The sequence below is a fragment of the Lathyrus oleraceus genome, chromosome 1 (genome assembly GCF_024323335.1).
Source record: "Lathyrus oleraceus cultivar Zhongwan6 chromosome 1, CAAS_Psat_ZW6_1.0, whole genome shotgun sequence".
NCBI classification, from domain to species: Eukaryota; Viridiplantae; Streptophyta; class Magnoliopsida; order Fabales; family Fabaceae; genus Lathyrus; species Lathyrus oleraceus.
The window spans coordinates 332,144,231-332,158,744 of NC_066579.1; the positions used below are offsets into that span (position 1 = coordinate 332,144,231).

Here is a 14,514-nt window from a genome sequence, read left to right on the forward strand (position 1 = left end):
CGAGAAACATTTGGGTAGAAAATAGGGTTTATTCTTGGAATTTTGAGTAACTATTTTCTTGTAACTCATTTTTAATTATTTGTTACAACTTTTGAAAGTATAGTGAATCAGAGAACATTTATCTCCTCAGAATAGATGATTTGATCGAATTAGATAAACAAGTTTTTGTGTTTTTCGTCATTTATCTTTTTCTTCCAAATTAAATTGATATCTTATTGCATATAAAATTATTTTTGTTGAAGTCCATTTATTTTGATTGTTGTTGTTCTTTATCCGCACCCATCAAGTTTTTTTTGTCATATTGGACCTTTAAATTTTTTTTTAAAAACTTAATAAACTAACTTATTACAAACATATAAGTTAAATGATCCCTTAAATATTTGGACTTAATTAAAAGTACATATGCTTTTGTATATATCACCTCCATGAATTTGGACATTCTATTCAATTAATTTCATGCTGAAATTCCATAGTTTCTTTGCCAAATCAGTGTTTTTTCCCTGAGAGCTTGGTTCAACCACATTATTATCAGAAAAATATTTTCCACTAATTCCCTTCACTTTTGGATTCAATGCTACATAGCATGTTGTTGCTGCTCCCTACAAGAAGATAATCAATGCATTAATTTTAAAAAAAAGTTAATTAGTGAAATTGAATAGATCAAACTGTATTGAATACCTGCTGAACACTTTTAATTACATATTCCCCAAGCACATTAAGTAGACCTATATTATTCAGAAAGAAAAATAACAATATAACTTTGAAACTTTCATAATCTGAATAATATATATGCAACTTTCGAAATCACCTAGAACTATGAATGGTAAAATGTGATAGTTTTTACCTTTTGGGATAGTTTGACCAACCTCTGAACTTACAATATTGGTGAAGATAGCTCCTGGATGAAGAGAATTTGCAGTAATATCAACCCTATCTTCCTGATCCATATGCATCAATTAATAATAAATATATCAGTATTTTAAATCACAAATAAAATAAAAAGCAAAGTCACCAACGAAACTATTCATGTTGCACCAATAAATGTAAGAAATGGCATACCTTGAGATGTCTTGCAAGTTCATTTGCATGTAAAATGTTAGCAAGTTTAGATTGACCATATGCTTTCCATCTTTTGTAACTATACACAAGGAAGCCTAAATGGTGAAATTCTTCTTACTACAGAATGACTACAGAATGAGCCGTCTTTGAGGACATGAAAGAAGGAATACCGTATATAGCCCAGAATTTGACACAATAAAACCGTGGCTATATAGAGTCTCCTAAAATATTATCACATTCAAAAACTTGAGAAGTCTCTGACCAGAGACACTACAGTAATTGTATCTCAAGAACAATATTTAGTTGAGTTACATCTTACCTTGATTCATCATTAATTTCATCAAAAAGAATTCCTTCAGGATAAGTATACTTGTGACCTTCAGATGATACATTAACAATTCTTCCTTCTTTATTGCTTTCACGTGATGTTTTCTTCATAGTGTCTAACAAAAGATTTGTCAAAAGAAAATGGCCTGTGGAACAAATGATAAATAAGTAAATGAATAAATATTGTTTTTCCTCATAAAAAATTTCATATATGCAAATATGAAACAATTTTAACCTACCTAAATAATTTGTAGCAAATTGTAGTTCAATGTTATCTTTCGACAACGTGAAAACAGGTGCACAAATTCCTGCATTGTTTCTTAAAATCATAATAAAAGAACCATAAAAAATATTACTACTCATGTATTTTCTTGAATAATCATAATTAAGAATAGTGCATGCAATACTACATTTCTTACATGAGAATGTTCAATGGAAGAGTAGAGGACTTGAAGTCTGATGCAAATTTTCTAACAGATGCCATTGAACTAAGATCTAACTCCATAACATCAACTCTAGCTGTTGGAATCTCCTTAAGTATTTCTTCTTTGATATTTTTTCCAGCTATAAGGTTTCTTACTCCCATAATGACATGTACACCACGCAAGGCAAGAACTCGTGCTGTCTCAGTCCCAATACCATTGGTTGTTCCTGTAACAAAAACATACCATTAATAAAAATATTCGGTACTGCACAAATTGTATAGAAATTATCTTTGTAAATATTAATTTAATGTGTTTTGTTTGCTAAAAAGTAGGAGGTTAAATATGTTGTCAACAATTATAATTAGTTGAGGATAAACAGATAGCTAATAATTAGTTGAGGTTAAATATATTTGTGGTTCTACGTACTATTGAGGTTATGATGTTATAATATGTAGTTTTGATAAAACAAAGGAATAAATCTAAAATAATCACGAGTATCAATAATGTAGAAGTTATCAAAAAGTGTTGAAAGAAAAAATATTAAAATACAAAGATCAACGTCGAAAGGAATTGCTAAAAGATTATAGAAAACTTCGTCTATTTCAAAATCCTTCTAAATTTTTTTTTGGTCTCATACTAATCAATTAGGAAATATACAAACCAATTAAAAAAGTGAAATCTTACACCCTAATCAATTAGGAATTCTTTCAATCGATTAAGAAGTGAACCTGACTATATTGTATCCATATTTGTTAGGTTTAATCGATTAATGCCACAAACTAATCGATTAGAGTGAATAGAGCTCATGGATTGTTTTCTTTTTGAGTCAATTTTCTCCTATATAAAGAATTCATGCGCATTCTTCTAAAACACAAAAATATAGTATACTACTCCTCTTCCCCGCTTACTCTTTTCATATAAACTATTTATATACACTTTTCATTATCTTAGTACCAGAGAGCCAATGACTTAAAATATAGTTATGTAACTTTGGTGTTCAAGTCAGATTGTGTTGTAATTGTAATTCAAGATCTTATTTCTCTTGTAACATTGTAAGTGATACAAAAGTTGTAAGTTAAACTTGTCTAAAAGCTTGGTGTAAGGAGGTTATAGGTTAAACACGGTGTAAAATCTCAAAGCTTTTAGTGTAAATCTCAAGGGGAAACTCTTGGGGATTGGATTTAGTTATGTGGTTTAAGGCCGAATCAATATAAATCTTGGTATGATTTCTCTATTTCTTCTCTTTTATATTTGTGCAGATTATCTCTGTGCCTATTTCTTTGGTTCATCTTTTTTTTTTTTAAATTGACCAACCTTAAAACCAATCTTTTACGGAAAAAAATTCAAATATCAAATAACACAATTCACCATATTTCGTGTTAGAAGTCACTTGATCAAAAAGTGGTATGAGTTCAATACTTATGTTTTAAGACTAATAACCTCAGGAGCTATAATGATGACTTCAAACATTTCTCCTAATAGAAGTATTATCATGAACATACCTTCATCGCTTGATAGTAAAAGCTTATATCATATGGAAAGCAAGAATGATTTTTTTTTCTAAAAGTGTTTGATGTTGATGTTTGCGATGCTATTAAGTATGGTCCTTTTATTTTTACTCATTTCATACATAATAAAGTAGTGAATAAATTGAGAAATTTATGGACCAAAGAGGAAAAAAAAAGTAAAACACATTTTAAAAGCCAATACTTGATAGATAGTACGTTAAGCATTAAAGAGTACAACTATATATTTGACTATAACACTGCTAAAGAAAAATGGGAAATCCTTAAAATGATCTATAAATATGCTACTAAAATTAAAAGAGATAGGATGAACATATTAGAGCAAGAGTATGAGAATCCTTGAGATTTTGAAGGAAATCTTCAAAATCATATCTTTAATAATATAAGACTTCTGGTAACCTATAAAAAAAGTATTTCATAAGTTTCTTGGATTTAAAAAATGGTGTTGGAATTCTAACTCAATATTGAAATTTGGGGATAGACACTCTAAAAACATTGTTATTTTTGATAAATGACAGGAGATTTTACATGAGTTAAAAGTCATCAAGAAACTCAAAGAGAAACGATTTTTCTAGAAAGACAAGGTTCAAAAATGAAATAGAAGAAAACAAGGTTATAAAAAGAGCAACGACTCAGATTCATATGATGAATCAGAACAAGTGGACGAGACAAACCTATACTTTATAACAAACTAGGAAGATGATTATGTAAATAAAGGTAAAAGCAATTTTTCCTTTCAAGAATTGTATTCCATATGTAATGATATAAAGTAGAGAAAAATAATGGGTTATAAAATATTGTTATTACTTCTAAAAATCATGTCACCTCTTTAAAAAATGAAGCTAAGAAACTTATTAAGAAAATCCATGAACTTAAAAGTATGGTCTTAAATGTCAATTCTACCTGAATACCAAATGTTAAAAATTCTGATAGTATGAAAATCAAAGTTGAAGACTAGCAAGAAATTGCTAGTATGTTTAGTAGAGATAGAGATAATCTAGACATAATCTTATGTAATCAAAGAGGAACGGATAATAATGCCGCTCTAAGTTATCAACCTACGAATATTGCCAAAACATTCAATAATGTTTTCCTTACTAAAAAGATAACTAAACATATTATTTTTAAGTGAAATTTTTGTGATAAAAATGATCATATTTCTTTGTATTGTTTTAAAAAAATTCACAATTTAAAATGAATTCCTAAATCCCTAAATATTTTTAAAATAATAAGAGCTACACTATTACAAGTAATATATACTATGACACTCATTTTATCATTTTTCATCGAAGGACCATGGTGACATCTTGAAAATCAGACACCTTCATTTTATTTGTTTTTTAATTAAAAATAATTTTTATTTTACCACGGTTGGATAAAGCAACCATGAGAAAATCTCGTTAAGTTCATGAGTTCGAATCCTATCATCTTTAAATTTGTGATTTCTTTAATAATATAGTGGTGTATTTATTTTTTATGTTTTTAAAAACTAAATATAAGCCAGGTTTTACCACGGTTGGATATTCCAACTGTAGTGATATGTTTTTTTAAATGGTTAAAAACATGTGCTTTGATTAAATAAAATAAAAGAAATGAGAAATCACCATTGTTAGATTTTACAACAGTGGTAGTATGTTATATTCTTATTCAAGGAACACATTTTACCTTTATCATGTCTATTCATTTTTTATTTCCTTATGAAATACACATTCAACGCTTAGGAAAGTCATTTGAACCCTAACAAGTTTATCGTTTCCATTAATGAAGGAAACCCTAAATACATTTCATATCCAAATTGTTCACCATCATGTCATCTCTATTTCTTTACCATCATATCTTTTCAACTTAGTCCTTCAGTAAACATGGAAAAAAAATCAAAATATTCGCTTCAGGTTGTACAAAACAACAAAATACGAAGGAACAACTCGAAGGAGGAACAAGAACGATACTTGCGAGAAGGAAGGGCAAAACTCATACGATTTAGCTCTTTGAATTCTTCATCACGTTTCTGGTACGTAAAGTATCTCTACCATGCTTGTAAGAGTAAAATTTTTGAGATACGCTATGATTATATTGTTGTTGTGGATGTTTAGTGCCTAAACCCTAAAGTTTTATTTGTTGTTGGTGGTGAGAATGTTGATGAAAGTTTTATCTTGTTTTTTTGTTGAGATATGTTGTGATTATGTTGTTATTGTTGATGATGTTTATTGTTATTGTTGTTGTTTTTATTATTATTATTATTGAGGAAAATGAGGGTTAATTTTAATGTTGTTGTTATTGACGAGAATCTTAATGAAAAATTATCTTATTCGTTTTGTTGAGATATATTGTGATTATGTTGTTGTTGATGATGTGTAATGATACGTTTATTATTGTTATTGTTGTTATTATTGAGTAAAATGATGGTTAATTTTAATGTCGTTGTTGTCGGTGAGAATATTAATGAAGGATTTATCTTATTTGTCTTGTTGAGATATGTTATGATTATGTTGTTTTTGATGACGTTTAATATTGAGTAAAATGATGGTTAATTTTAATGTTGTTGTTGGTGGTGAGGATGTTAAGGAAGGATTTATCTTATTTGTTTTGTAGAGACATGTTGTTGTTGATGATTTTTAATTATATGTTTATTGTTGTTGTTGTTGTTGTCGTCGTTATTATTGTTATTGTTATTGAGTAAAATGATAGTTATAGAAAGTTCATTGTTGTTATTATTGAACATAGATGGATGATTTATCTAGCGTCACTCATACAAATGAATGTCCTATTATAGATGGAACAAAAAAGAAAATTTGGAGGTGTTACAGTGATGTCTAAATTAACAAAAATCTGTAACTCAAATGGCAAATTGCCGATAGAGTTTAATGATAAAACTTGAACTTCTTATGGTACAAATGCTTCTCTTTTTAGGAGTTATGTTATGTTCTTTGGACGTAGCAAAATGAGTGTTTTGATAAATGATTGGACTCAGGTATCAAATGATTTGAAATAAAGCATATAGACATATATTAAGGTATTAATTTTAATTTATGGGATTCGATTGTATTTTTTAATTACTAATACATACTTACTGATGTAAATGTAGTCGACTTTTGAGTTTACTGATGATGATATGTTAAAGAATAAGTGGATCTCTTATGCTAGTGAGTGTTGAAGTGACTTTAAGTCACATCTCATGCGTGACTACATTACGAAATCTAAGCCTGATCATGAGTATCCAATTGTTAAAATATAACTATACTTAAAAACATGTTTGGGAGAAGTTTGTCAAGTCGCATAGTTCTGCTTATTTCTTGGTTAATAGTAATCTTATTTTTTGAAGAACAATCTTATTGTGTTTTATGCTTATGTTTTTTAGATACAACCATATAAAACAATATTTTCACTATGTTTATAACATGTTAAAAGTCAATCAAGATAGTTAAACAAGGGAAAAAATAAATACCCCCGAGAGATAATCTCGAGGGGGTTATAGGAAACTTAAGGAAGTATTAATTAATGATAAAACAACAACAGGGAGATGACTTAATAAGTTATAATCGTAACCCATCTCCATCATCATGACATGGGAAATGAAAGAGGGCCCGACAAAAGCCAATTGGAGAGTTCACTTCAGATGACTTGCGTGCAGTCACTGAGAAGATTGTAAGTAGATTCTTTTGTCAATTAGAATATTAAATGTGAGATTTGTTGTGTGTAATTTAAACCTCTTTGGTAATGATATCTTATTCATGTTGTGTGTGGGATTTGTTGGTTGATATGATCAGTCAAGGTTTCTTTGCTTCATATTTACAACATGATATATTAATAGAAGCCATCAAAATAAAGGAGCATGGTGGGCATGTAAGTGGTGTTGAACAAGGCATCAGCCTGAGATTATACTTTGGTACATTGAGAAATAGTAAAGATTTTCGAAAGAAAGAGATGGATGAGCTCGTTGATAAGAAGTTAGCATAAGAGTAAGAATCCCAAAAGAAAGAGTTGGACAAGCACTACGATAAGATGTTTGAAGAAAGATTAGCATATAAACAGAAATCCCAAAAGAAAGAGTTGGACGAGATGTACAATAAGAAGTTAGAATAAATATCAGCACAAAAGCGAGAATTACGCAAGAAATAGTTGACAGAGCTTTAAGCAGTATGTGAGAATTGTATTTTGTATGTTGCATCTGTTTTGTGGTCTTATAACATGACATATGTGGTGTGTGTTGTGTGTTATTGTTCTTTTTATGATGAAAAAATTGGCACCGATGGGTGTAACCTTCCAATCGAGTAGAAATGAAGATGATGAATAGCCTGAAAAAGTTATTTTAGGTGGTGCGAGCATAAAAGAAAGTTGTTCAGCCGCCCATACCCATATCCAAAATGAGACAACGATTTCTTCTAACATTTCGTTGATAAAGTTGGTACATTTAATCATGGATATTGAAGAGCTCATTCCTATTAAATTAGATCATGATCAATGTTTAGAGATTTTCTATATTTATACTAAAGATATAAAGGATTTTTTGTTTGGAAATGAGTAGATGCACACAATGATACTATAGTTGTGATGCACGTAAGTACAATTTCTATTCTAATAAATGTCAATTTTAAATTTGTGCACGTCAGTAATTTTAACGTTAAGACTCACTTTATTTTTTGAATTTTGTTTAACTATTTAGGTGCATGCATCATTTTTGTATAGAATCCAATAAATCAGATATTTATGGATTCTTAGACCCATTTAGTATCCAACTTACAAATAATTCTCAAAAAGTGATTGAAACATAAATATCATCACGATTAAGAGATGAAAATAAAGAATTTTACTTAGCATCATTTATCAATTCTTATTTAGTTTCCGTATTTTATTAATTACTAATTATGCTTTTGTTCTTTCAGTTGTCACTGACAATTGATTACTATATGTCCTAAATAGAGTATGGTAATTATTCCATGTTCCTTAACCAAAACACTTGAAGTAAAGATGAAACAAAATATAGTAATATTTCCTTTGACTTTTTAATTAGAGCTGTGGAGGGAACCAATGTGTTGAACAGAGTTATAAAACACTCAAATTTTATACAACTTTGATAAGTGTATTATTTTTTACATTCATTTATATATAATTACATGTATGGTTATATATTTGAGAAAATGGGTGATGCACTGACGGTGTAAATTTATTTTACACTGTCAATCAATGACGACTATGCATCCCACCAAGTCAGACTGAAAATTTTAAACTACTTGTATGACATGGAAAAATGATATATTTCTACTGGATGATAATGTAAAACATTTTTACACTGTCAGAGCATCACCATTAAACCCTATATATTTATGTAATATTGTTTAAATTTATAGACGAGGAAACAACCAGGAGGATACAAGTGTGGTTATTATGTAATAAAACACATGATACACATAGTCTCCGTCGACATTATTGAAACATGGGAACAAGTATATATATTTACAACAAAATATTAATAATTTTTACCGCATAAAAATTTGGTATTATTTCAAATCAAGTGATATTACATTTCATTCAATTTTTTGTATATATGTTTAACGATACTACATCATTCTCACCAGAAGACTTGAAAGACGTTCGTAAATGTTGAACATCTTGCTTCAATGTGATTTATAGGCTAGAATGATCACACTAATTTTATAATATTTTGGATTTGATGTAAATAATATTTATGTTTGTTTAACACTATGGTACTATATGGAAGCCATTTTGGTGCTTACATATAATGAAAGTTTTGTTTAAAAAAGTATACTTATGTTGGTTGGTTCATTTTGTTGTGGTAGAAAATGTGGTATACAATACAAGAATAAAAAAATGTGGCATAAATGGAAAGTTAAAAAAAAATATTTTAAAAAATAACAAAGGGTTTCACCACGGTTGTATCCTTCAACCGTGGTGAAATATGACGTGCCAAATATTATATAACCATGGTGGGTTAGGAATTGAACCCATGACCTATTTATATTTTACCATGGTTGCTTGTCATGATCGTGATAAAATGTGGCGCGTTACCTAGTTTCTCACCATAGTCACTCGCTAGTGGTAGAAAGTAGCACACTTTACTACCATACCCTACAGTACCACGATCCTTAACCCGTGATGAAATAATATTTCCAACCATGGTGAAATGTACTTTTTGACCAAATGTTACACATTGATGTATATATATTCTATTCAGATCAATGAGAAGGACACGATTTCCATTATCTTACAGTGTCATTTACAATACCATTTGCCTTTGATTTCCTTAGTTAGAGAAATTGTGTGGCCATCAAATAGTCAAATATGCTTATCTTTAAGAAAACAATCAAATATTCATTCATATTTTGTAATATTAAAGATACGTTTATATTATCCTATGATGACTTAGTCTCATTCCCATGTGTGGGCTTCAGTGTGAGACACAAACAAGTTTCCTTTTCAAGACCTCACATGTAAATATATATATGTTACGAGATCAACTGAAATATTATCATCAAATTACTCCACATCAATGACACATTCAGATATGATCCCTTGTTTATCACGTTTCTTCTCCTATTCATGGATGAATTATCCAATGCACTCTTGAAGCTAGTTCATTCTGATCATGGTCGAATTGTCCTGCCAGTTTCTCTTTTAGTTGTGGGTGCATGTCATTGATGGCCACATACATTTTATTTTACCAATATTCCTAAATCATTCAGGAGGCCTCATTTCCATATGTATTTGTCCAAATTGAATATTATTATTGTTACATGTATCATTCACCACTAGGTATTCCTCGGGGTTAGTCGTGGAAACCATACTAGGCTGGAAATTATAAAGAGTGAAAGGTACATGATCATATAGACATGGAAACACCCTACCTTTCTATTAATCAATTGGATTTGATTAGCAATGTCTTCCTAACTTTTGTTCCCTTTAACTCTTTGCATGGTGGATGCGTCATACCTACCACCTGAGTTGGTTCGTTTGGTCTACAACTCTCTAACTTATTGGACCTTGTTATAAACCATAAGTATTAAAATTTCACCAAGTTATTGGGAAACATCATTTGTCATGTCATATAAACCTAGGTCCAATAATTGTCTAATGAAAGACCAAGTCATTACGACAACTTTCACAAATTGATTAATTGACACAACCTTACAAGTACAGGGAAGAGGAAAAATGTTGGTATTCCCACTATCTATTGAGGTTCGTTTAGTCATTTTAGGTGTGATCTTCTCGTAGATGATGGTGAATATTGTTCCATGTTCCTAAGGCTCTTTCCATAATGTAAATGCATACGTAAAATGTATTCATGTTCGGGTGATAACTCAATTTAAGTGATTTATTGAAGTCCTAATTTGTTGAATCATCACTTGCAAATTGGGAGATTAAGAGTATTTTACTAGATTTAAGTTAGTTTATTATGTAATATAGTTGATCCTAATATGTGCCATGTCTTTTGGATTTCATCTATAATTTTTGTGCATGATTAGTCCAGGTGATGTTTGGTGTCACGAAAGTATTTGGCTGCCTTGTGTCAACACTTAATTGTTAAGAAACTGATTTGAGTCACGACACAATAGAAAATCTTAAACATGAGAAGACTTCATATGTTGAAGTCATGTGTGGAGTTGGTGTGAGTGAATAAGAAAAAAAAAGGCAATGAAAATAATGAATAGTTGGCATGCATGTGCAAATATACTATCCTAGTACAATAAAAAACATATTATTTATTCTTTGGGTCAATTCAAAATGAATAAAATGAATTGGCATTTGTATCAAACATGAGATGGAAATAAAGCCCTACATGGAGAGGAGGCCAAAAAGTGGAAGAAAGTGATTAATCAGAGGTCGTACCTTATTTATATTTCATTTCTACTATGAAGTTGACACTAAGAGACATGGCATCAAAGATCACCTACAATTGGAATATTGCAAGAAATTGTCGTGGTTTCTTTAAGTTAATAATTTTTATGCCCTTTATTTAAGAATGTGTAACTCAATTTCTCAGTTCTTAGTTGTAACTAAGTTCACTATGAGCTAATTCTATTTTTATTGGATAATGTGAAATTCCATAAACAAATAATTTTTTTGGGGTAATGAAATGTGATTCTATGTCATATTTAGTTCTTGTATGTTTATGTCATATGCTTAACACTAAGCCTAGTTATCTTAGAGTTAAATATCAGTTTATTAAGTTGCGGTAATGCTTAGTAAATGGATCTCAAGAACTAATATGATTAAATAGCGAACAAACATCCACGACTTACTTAATCACTTTAGACCGAACAAATTAGGGTCACAGTGGTAAGTATGAAAAGTTATAATTGAAATGTAATTATATTATTGAAAGCTTAAACATAAAGTAACCTTAATAAATCATAGAATATTCTCATATTGTTGACAAACATGGTAAGATTTAATCCTGACCACATATGACATGACATAAAAAATATTAGTAAAATTTATGTAATACTTAAATAAACAACATAATTAAAAACAAGAGTAGTAGCAGCATGAAAAGGAAAGAAGGAAGAAGGGAGAAACCTGTGATAATCGCAGTAAGTCCAGTCCCATCGATCCCATGAGTAACATCTTCCGCAGTGGAGGATAATGAAAAGCCAGAAGCACTCATGATGATTCTCTCTTTGTTGTGAGGTGTGAGTTTAGATAACATAGTAACATGTTTGTTTGTACTATACTTCTTGTTTATAGAAAAGTGACATTGCTCTTTGATTGGTCCACGTGTCTGATTTCTTCTTCTTCTTCTTGGATTATTCATTTCCTTTCGGTTTCTTTTGTTTGCTTTCTTTTTGTCTCTCTACCTCAGCCGGCTCAATACGTATATTTTAGCTTAATCATAAACAACAATTAAGATTTTATTAAACCTATAAACTAAAATTATTTATTACTATCATAATAATATTATAAATTTAATTTGTCTCTTAGGACAAACTCAACGGGAGGTTTTTACCAGAAACAGTCCTCTCAAAGACAACATACATGCTGATATTGTTAAGTTAAATAAATATTGTCTTGTATTTCGATATGATACTTGCTGAATTTTTAGTAGTTATTAGTTAATTCGCTTCTAAATAAAAAACTTAAATTAAATCTATAAGGTGCAGGCTAGAGTTTTATTTTATAATTAAAAAAAAAAGTAAAAATCTCATATGAGTTGGGATATGACATTAGTGTTATATTTGTAATATATATATATTCACTAATCTACTAATCAAATATTTATTATTATAATTTTAATGATTTTGATGAATTTTAACTTAATTGTTGCAATTCTAGTCTCTTGAACATTTATTATTTTAATATGTCATGACTTTAATTAATTTTGAATGTTTCACTTTTTGATTATTTTGATGTTAGCACGATTTTATATTATGCAACTTTAGATTGTTGCAATTATTTTATGATGATTTTAATTATTTGATATTATCATTTATTGTTTTATTGATGCTAAAAATATGGTAAAAATTAGTTATCCGATTTTCTTTAAAAAAAATAAAAATGTTTGTAATTTTTATGAAAAAATACGACAACTTGTCATTTAGTCATTTAATGTTAAAAAAATAGAAAAATTATTTTGGTAACCAACTTCTCAATCCAACTCAATCCGAAATTTAATGGGTTTGCCCAAACCAATTTAGTAGTGTAACATGTGGTTATTTTACATAACCAAAACCAGAGTATCTAATATGCACTACTACAAATAATATATTTTATGACAAAAATTTCACCTCACCCTACCAAAAGCCGAGATAAAAGGTCAAGGCACGTCATGTTTTATATTTTTTTAAATACATATCACATATTCCCTCAGTTTTATTTAAAAGCTGAGGAGACAAATATTTCAAGACATGCTTCGAATCCCAACATCAACAATTTATATTTTTATTTCTTTAAAAGTAGTGTTTTTTCTTTTCTTTTCTTTTCTTTTTTAAATTAATGATCTATTACTTCTGTTATATTTAATAACCGAGGGATTAGATTATCATATTTTCTTATAAAAGTACTCGTTAATCAGATTTTATCCTAAACATAACTTATATGTAGTTGTTCCAAAGTCTTACGCATCATTCTCTGAGATGAATTGCAAGACAAAAAAATCTCCAATGTTCTTCAATATTAAACAAAATATTTTTTCTGCCATTGTAATCTATCTCACATAATGATGTTGATGTCATTGTTGTATTTTTGTAATAAACTTCCTATGTTGTCAATCAAAGAAAACATTGAGAAATTTATTGCTTTACTCGGTTGACAATATTGAAAATTTTATTCATTAAAACAATCATTCGTTTCTCTTTCACGTTCTCTTTCATGTTCTCTTTCATGTGAAAGCATTTGACATGAAAACATTTGCTCAAGATAATGAAATCTCTTTAAGATGGATTGCAAATACAAAACAAAAAATTCTCTTATTTGAAAAATATAACTTATCAAAAATTTGAAAATTAAGTTATTCTCCAAGAATCCATTGTCAAACTCTTTATTTGTTTAAATAATTTATTTTAATATTTTGTGTAAACAATGTAAATATAAAAAAAACGTTCTCCTCGGTTTTTAACAAAAACCAAGAGGTATGTGGCGTTTGGGTTATAATATATTTTTTTATTTTTTTATTTCAAAAGAAACACATTTTAACTCGGTTTTGAGTAATAACCGAGTTAAATTATAAGCGTGTTTATTCAATTTCTTCACCGTTCTTAAACAAATCTATGTCGTTCATTTAATGAGTATCAACGCTCAAGATATTGTCATTAGTGATCCTCGTGAAACCTAAAACCCTCATTATAAAAGCATTTTGAATATTAAAATTTGATAGTGGTGAATTCACAAAAATCCTAACGTTGTTGTGAAACCCTTTGTGTATAATCATAACTGTAGCGGTGTATTCGTCACTATATGGTCTATTGATTAAACCATAAGCAAAGTATACAAAGAATCGAGTCGCCACCGCACTTTTATTTATCCTAAGGATTGGCTAAAAAGCGAACAAAGGCCTAAGAAGTTTTACACGTAGAAAACTAATAAAAAGATCAGAGAGTCTGGGTAAGGGGTAAATTACGCAATGGGAAGGTGTTAGGCACCCAAAACGTCCTAGGTACTCCTAGGGAGCCCTTTTCACACTTGTTGTAAAAAAATGTTTATTTGTTTATGACATATTGTGCAAA

General features: G+C 29.3%; 1 protein-coding gene across 1 annotated transcript; it reads right to left on the bottom strand.

Moving 5' to 3' along the window:
* Positions 1-296: 296 nt before the first annotated feature.
* Positions 297-12,119, bottom strand: LOC127134262 (short-chain dehydrogenase TIC 32, chloroplastic-like). The gene is made up of 8 exons (XM_051061790.1): positions 11,873-12,119; positions 1,806-2,037; positions 1,626-1,705; positions 1,379-1,532; positions 1,060-1,138; positions 845-938; positions 679-725; positions 297-599 (listed from the first exon to the last, which is right to left on the bottom strand). Exons 1-8 carry the CDS (start codon positions 12,105-12,107, stop codon positions 441-443), a joined length of 1,080 nt encoding a protein of 359 aa, XP_050917747.1. The 5' UTR covers positions 12,108-12,119; the 3' UTR covers positions 297-440.
* Positions 12,120-14,514: the final 2,395 nt, after the last annotated feature.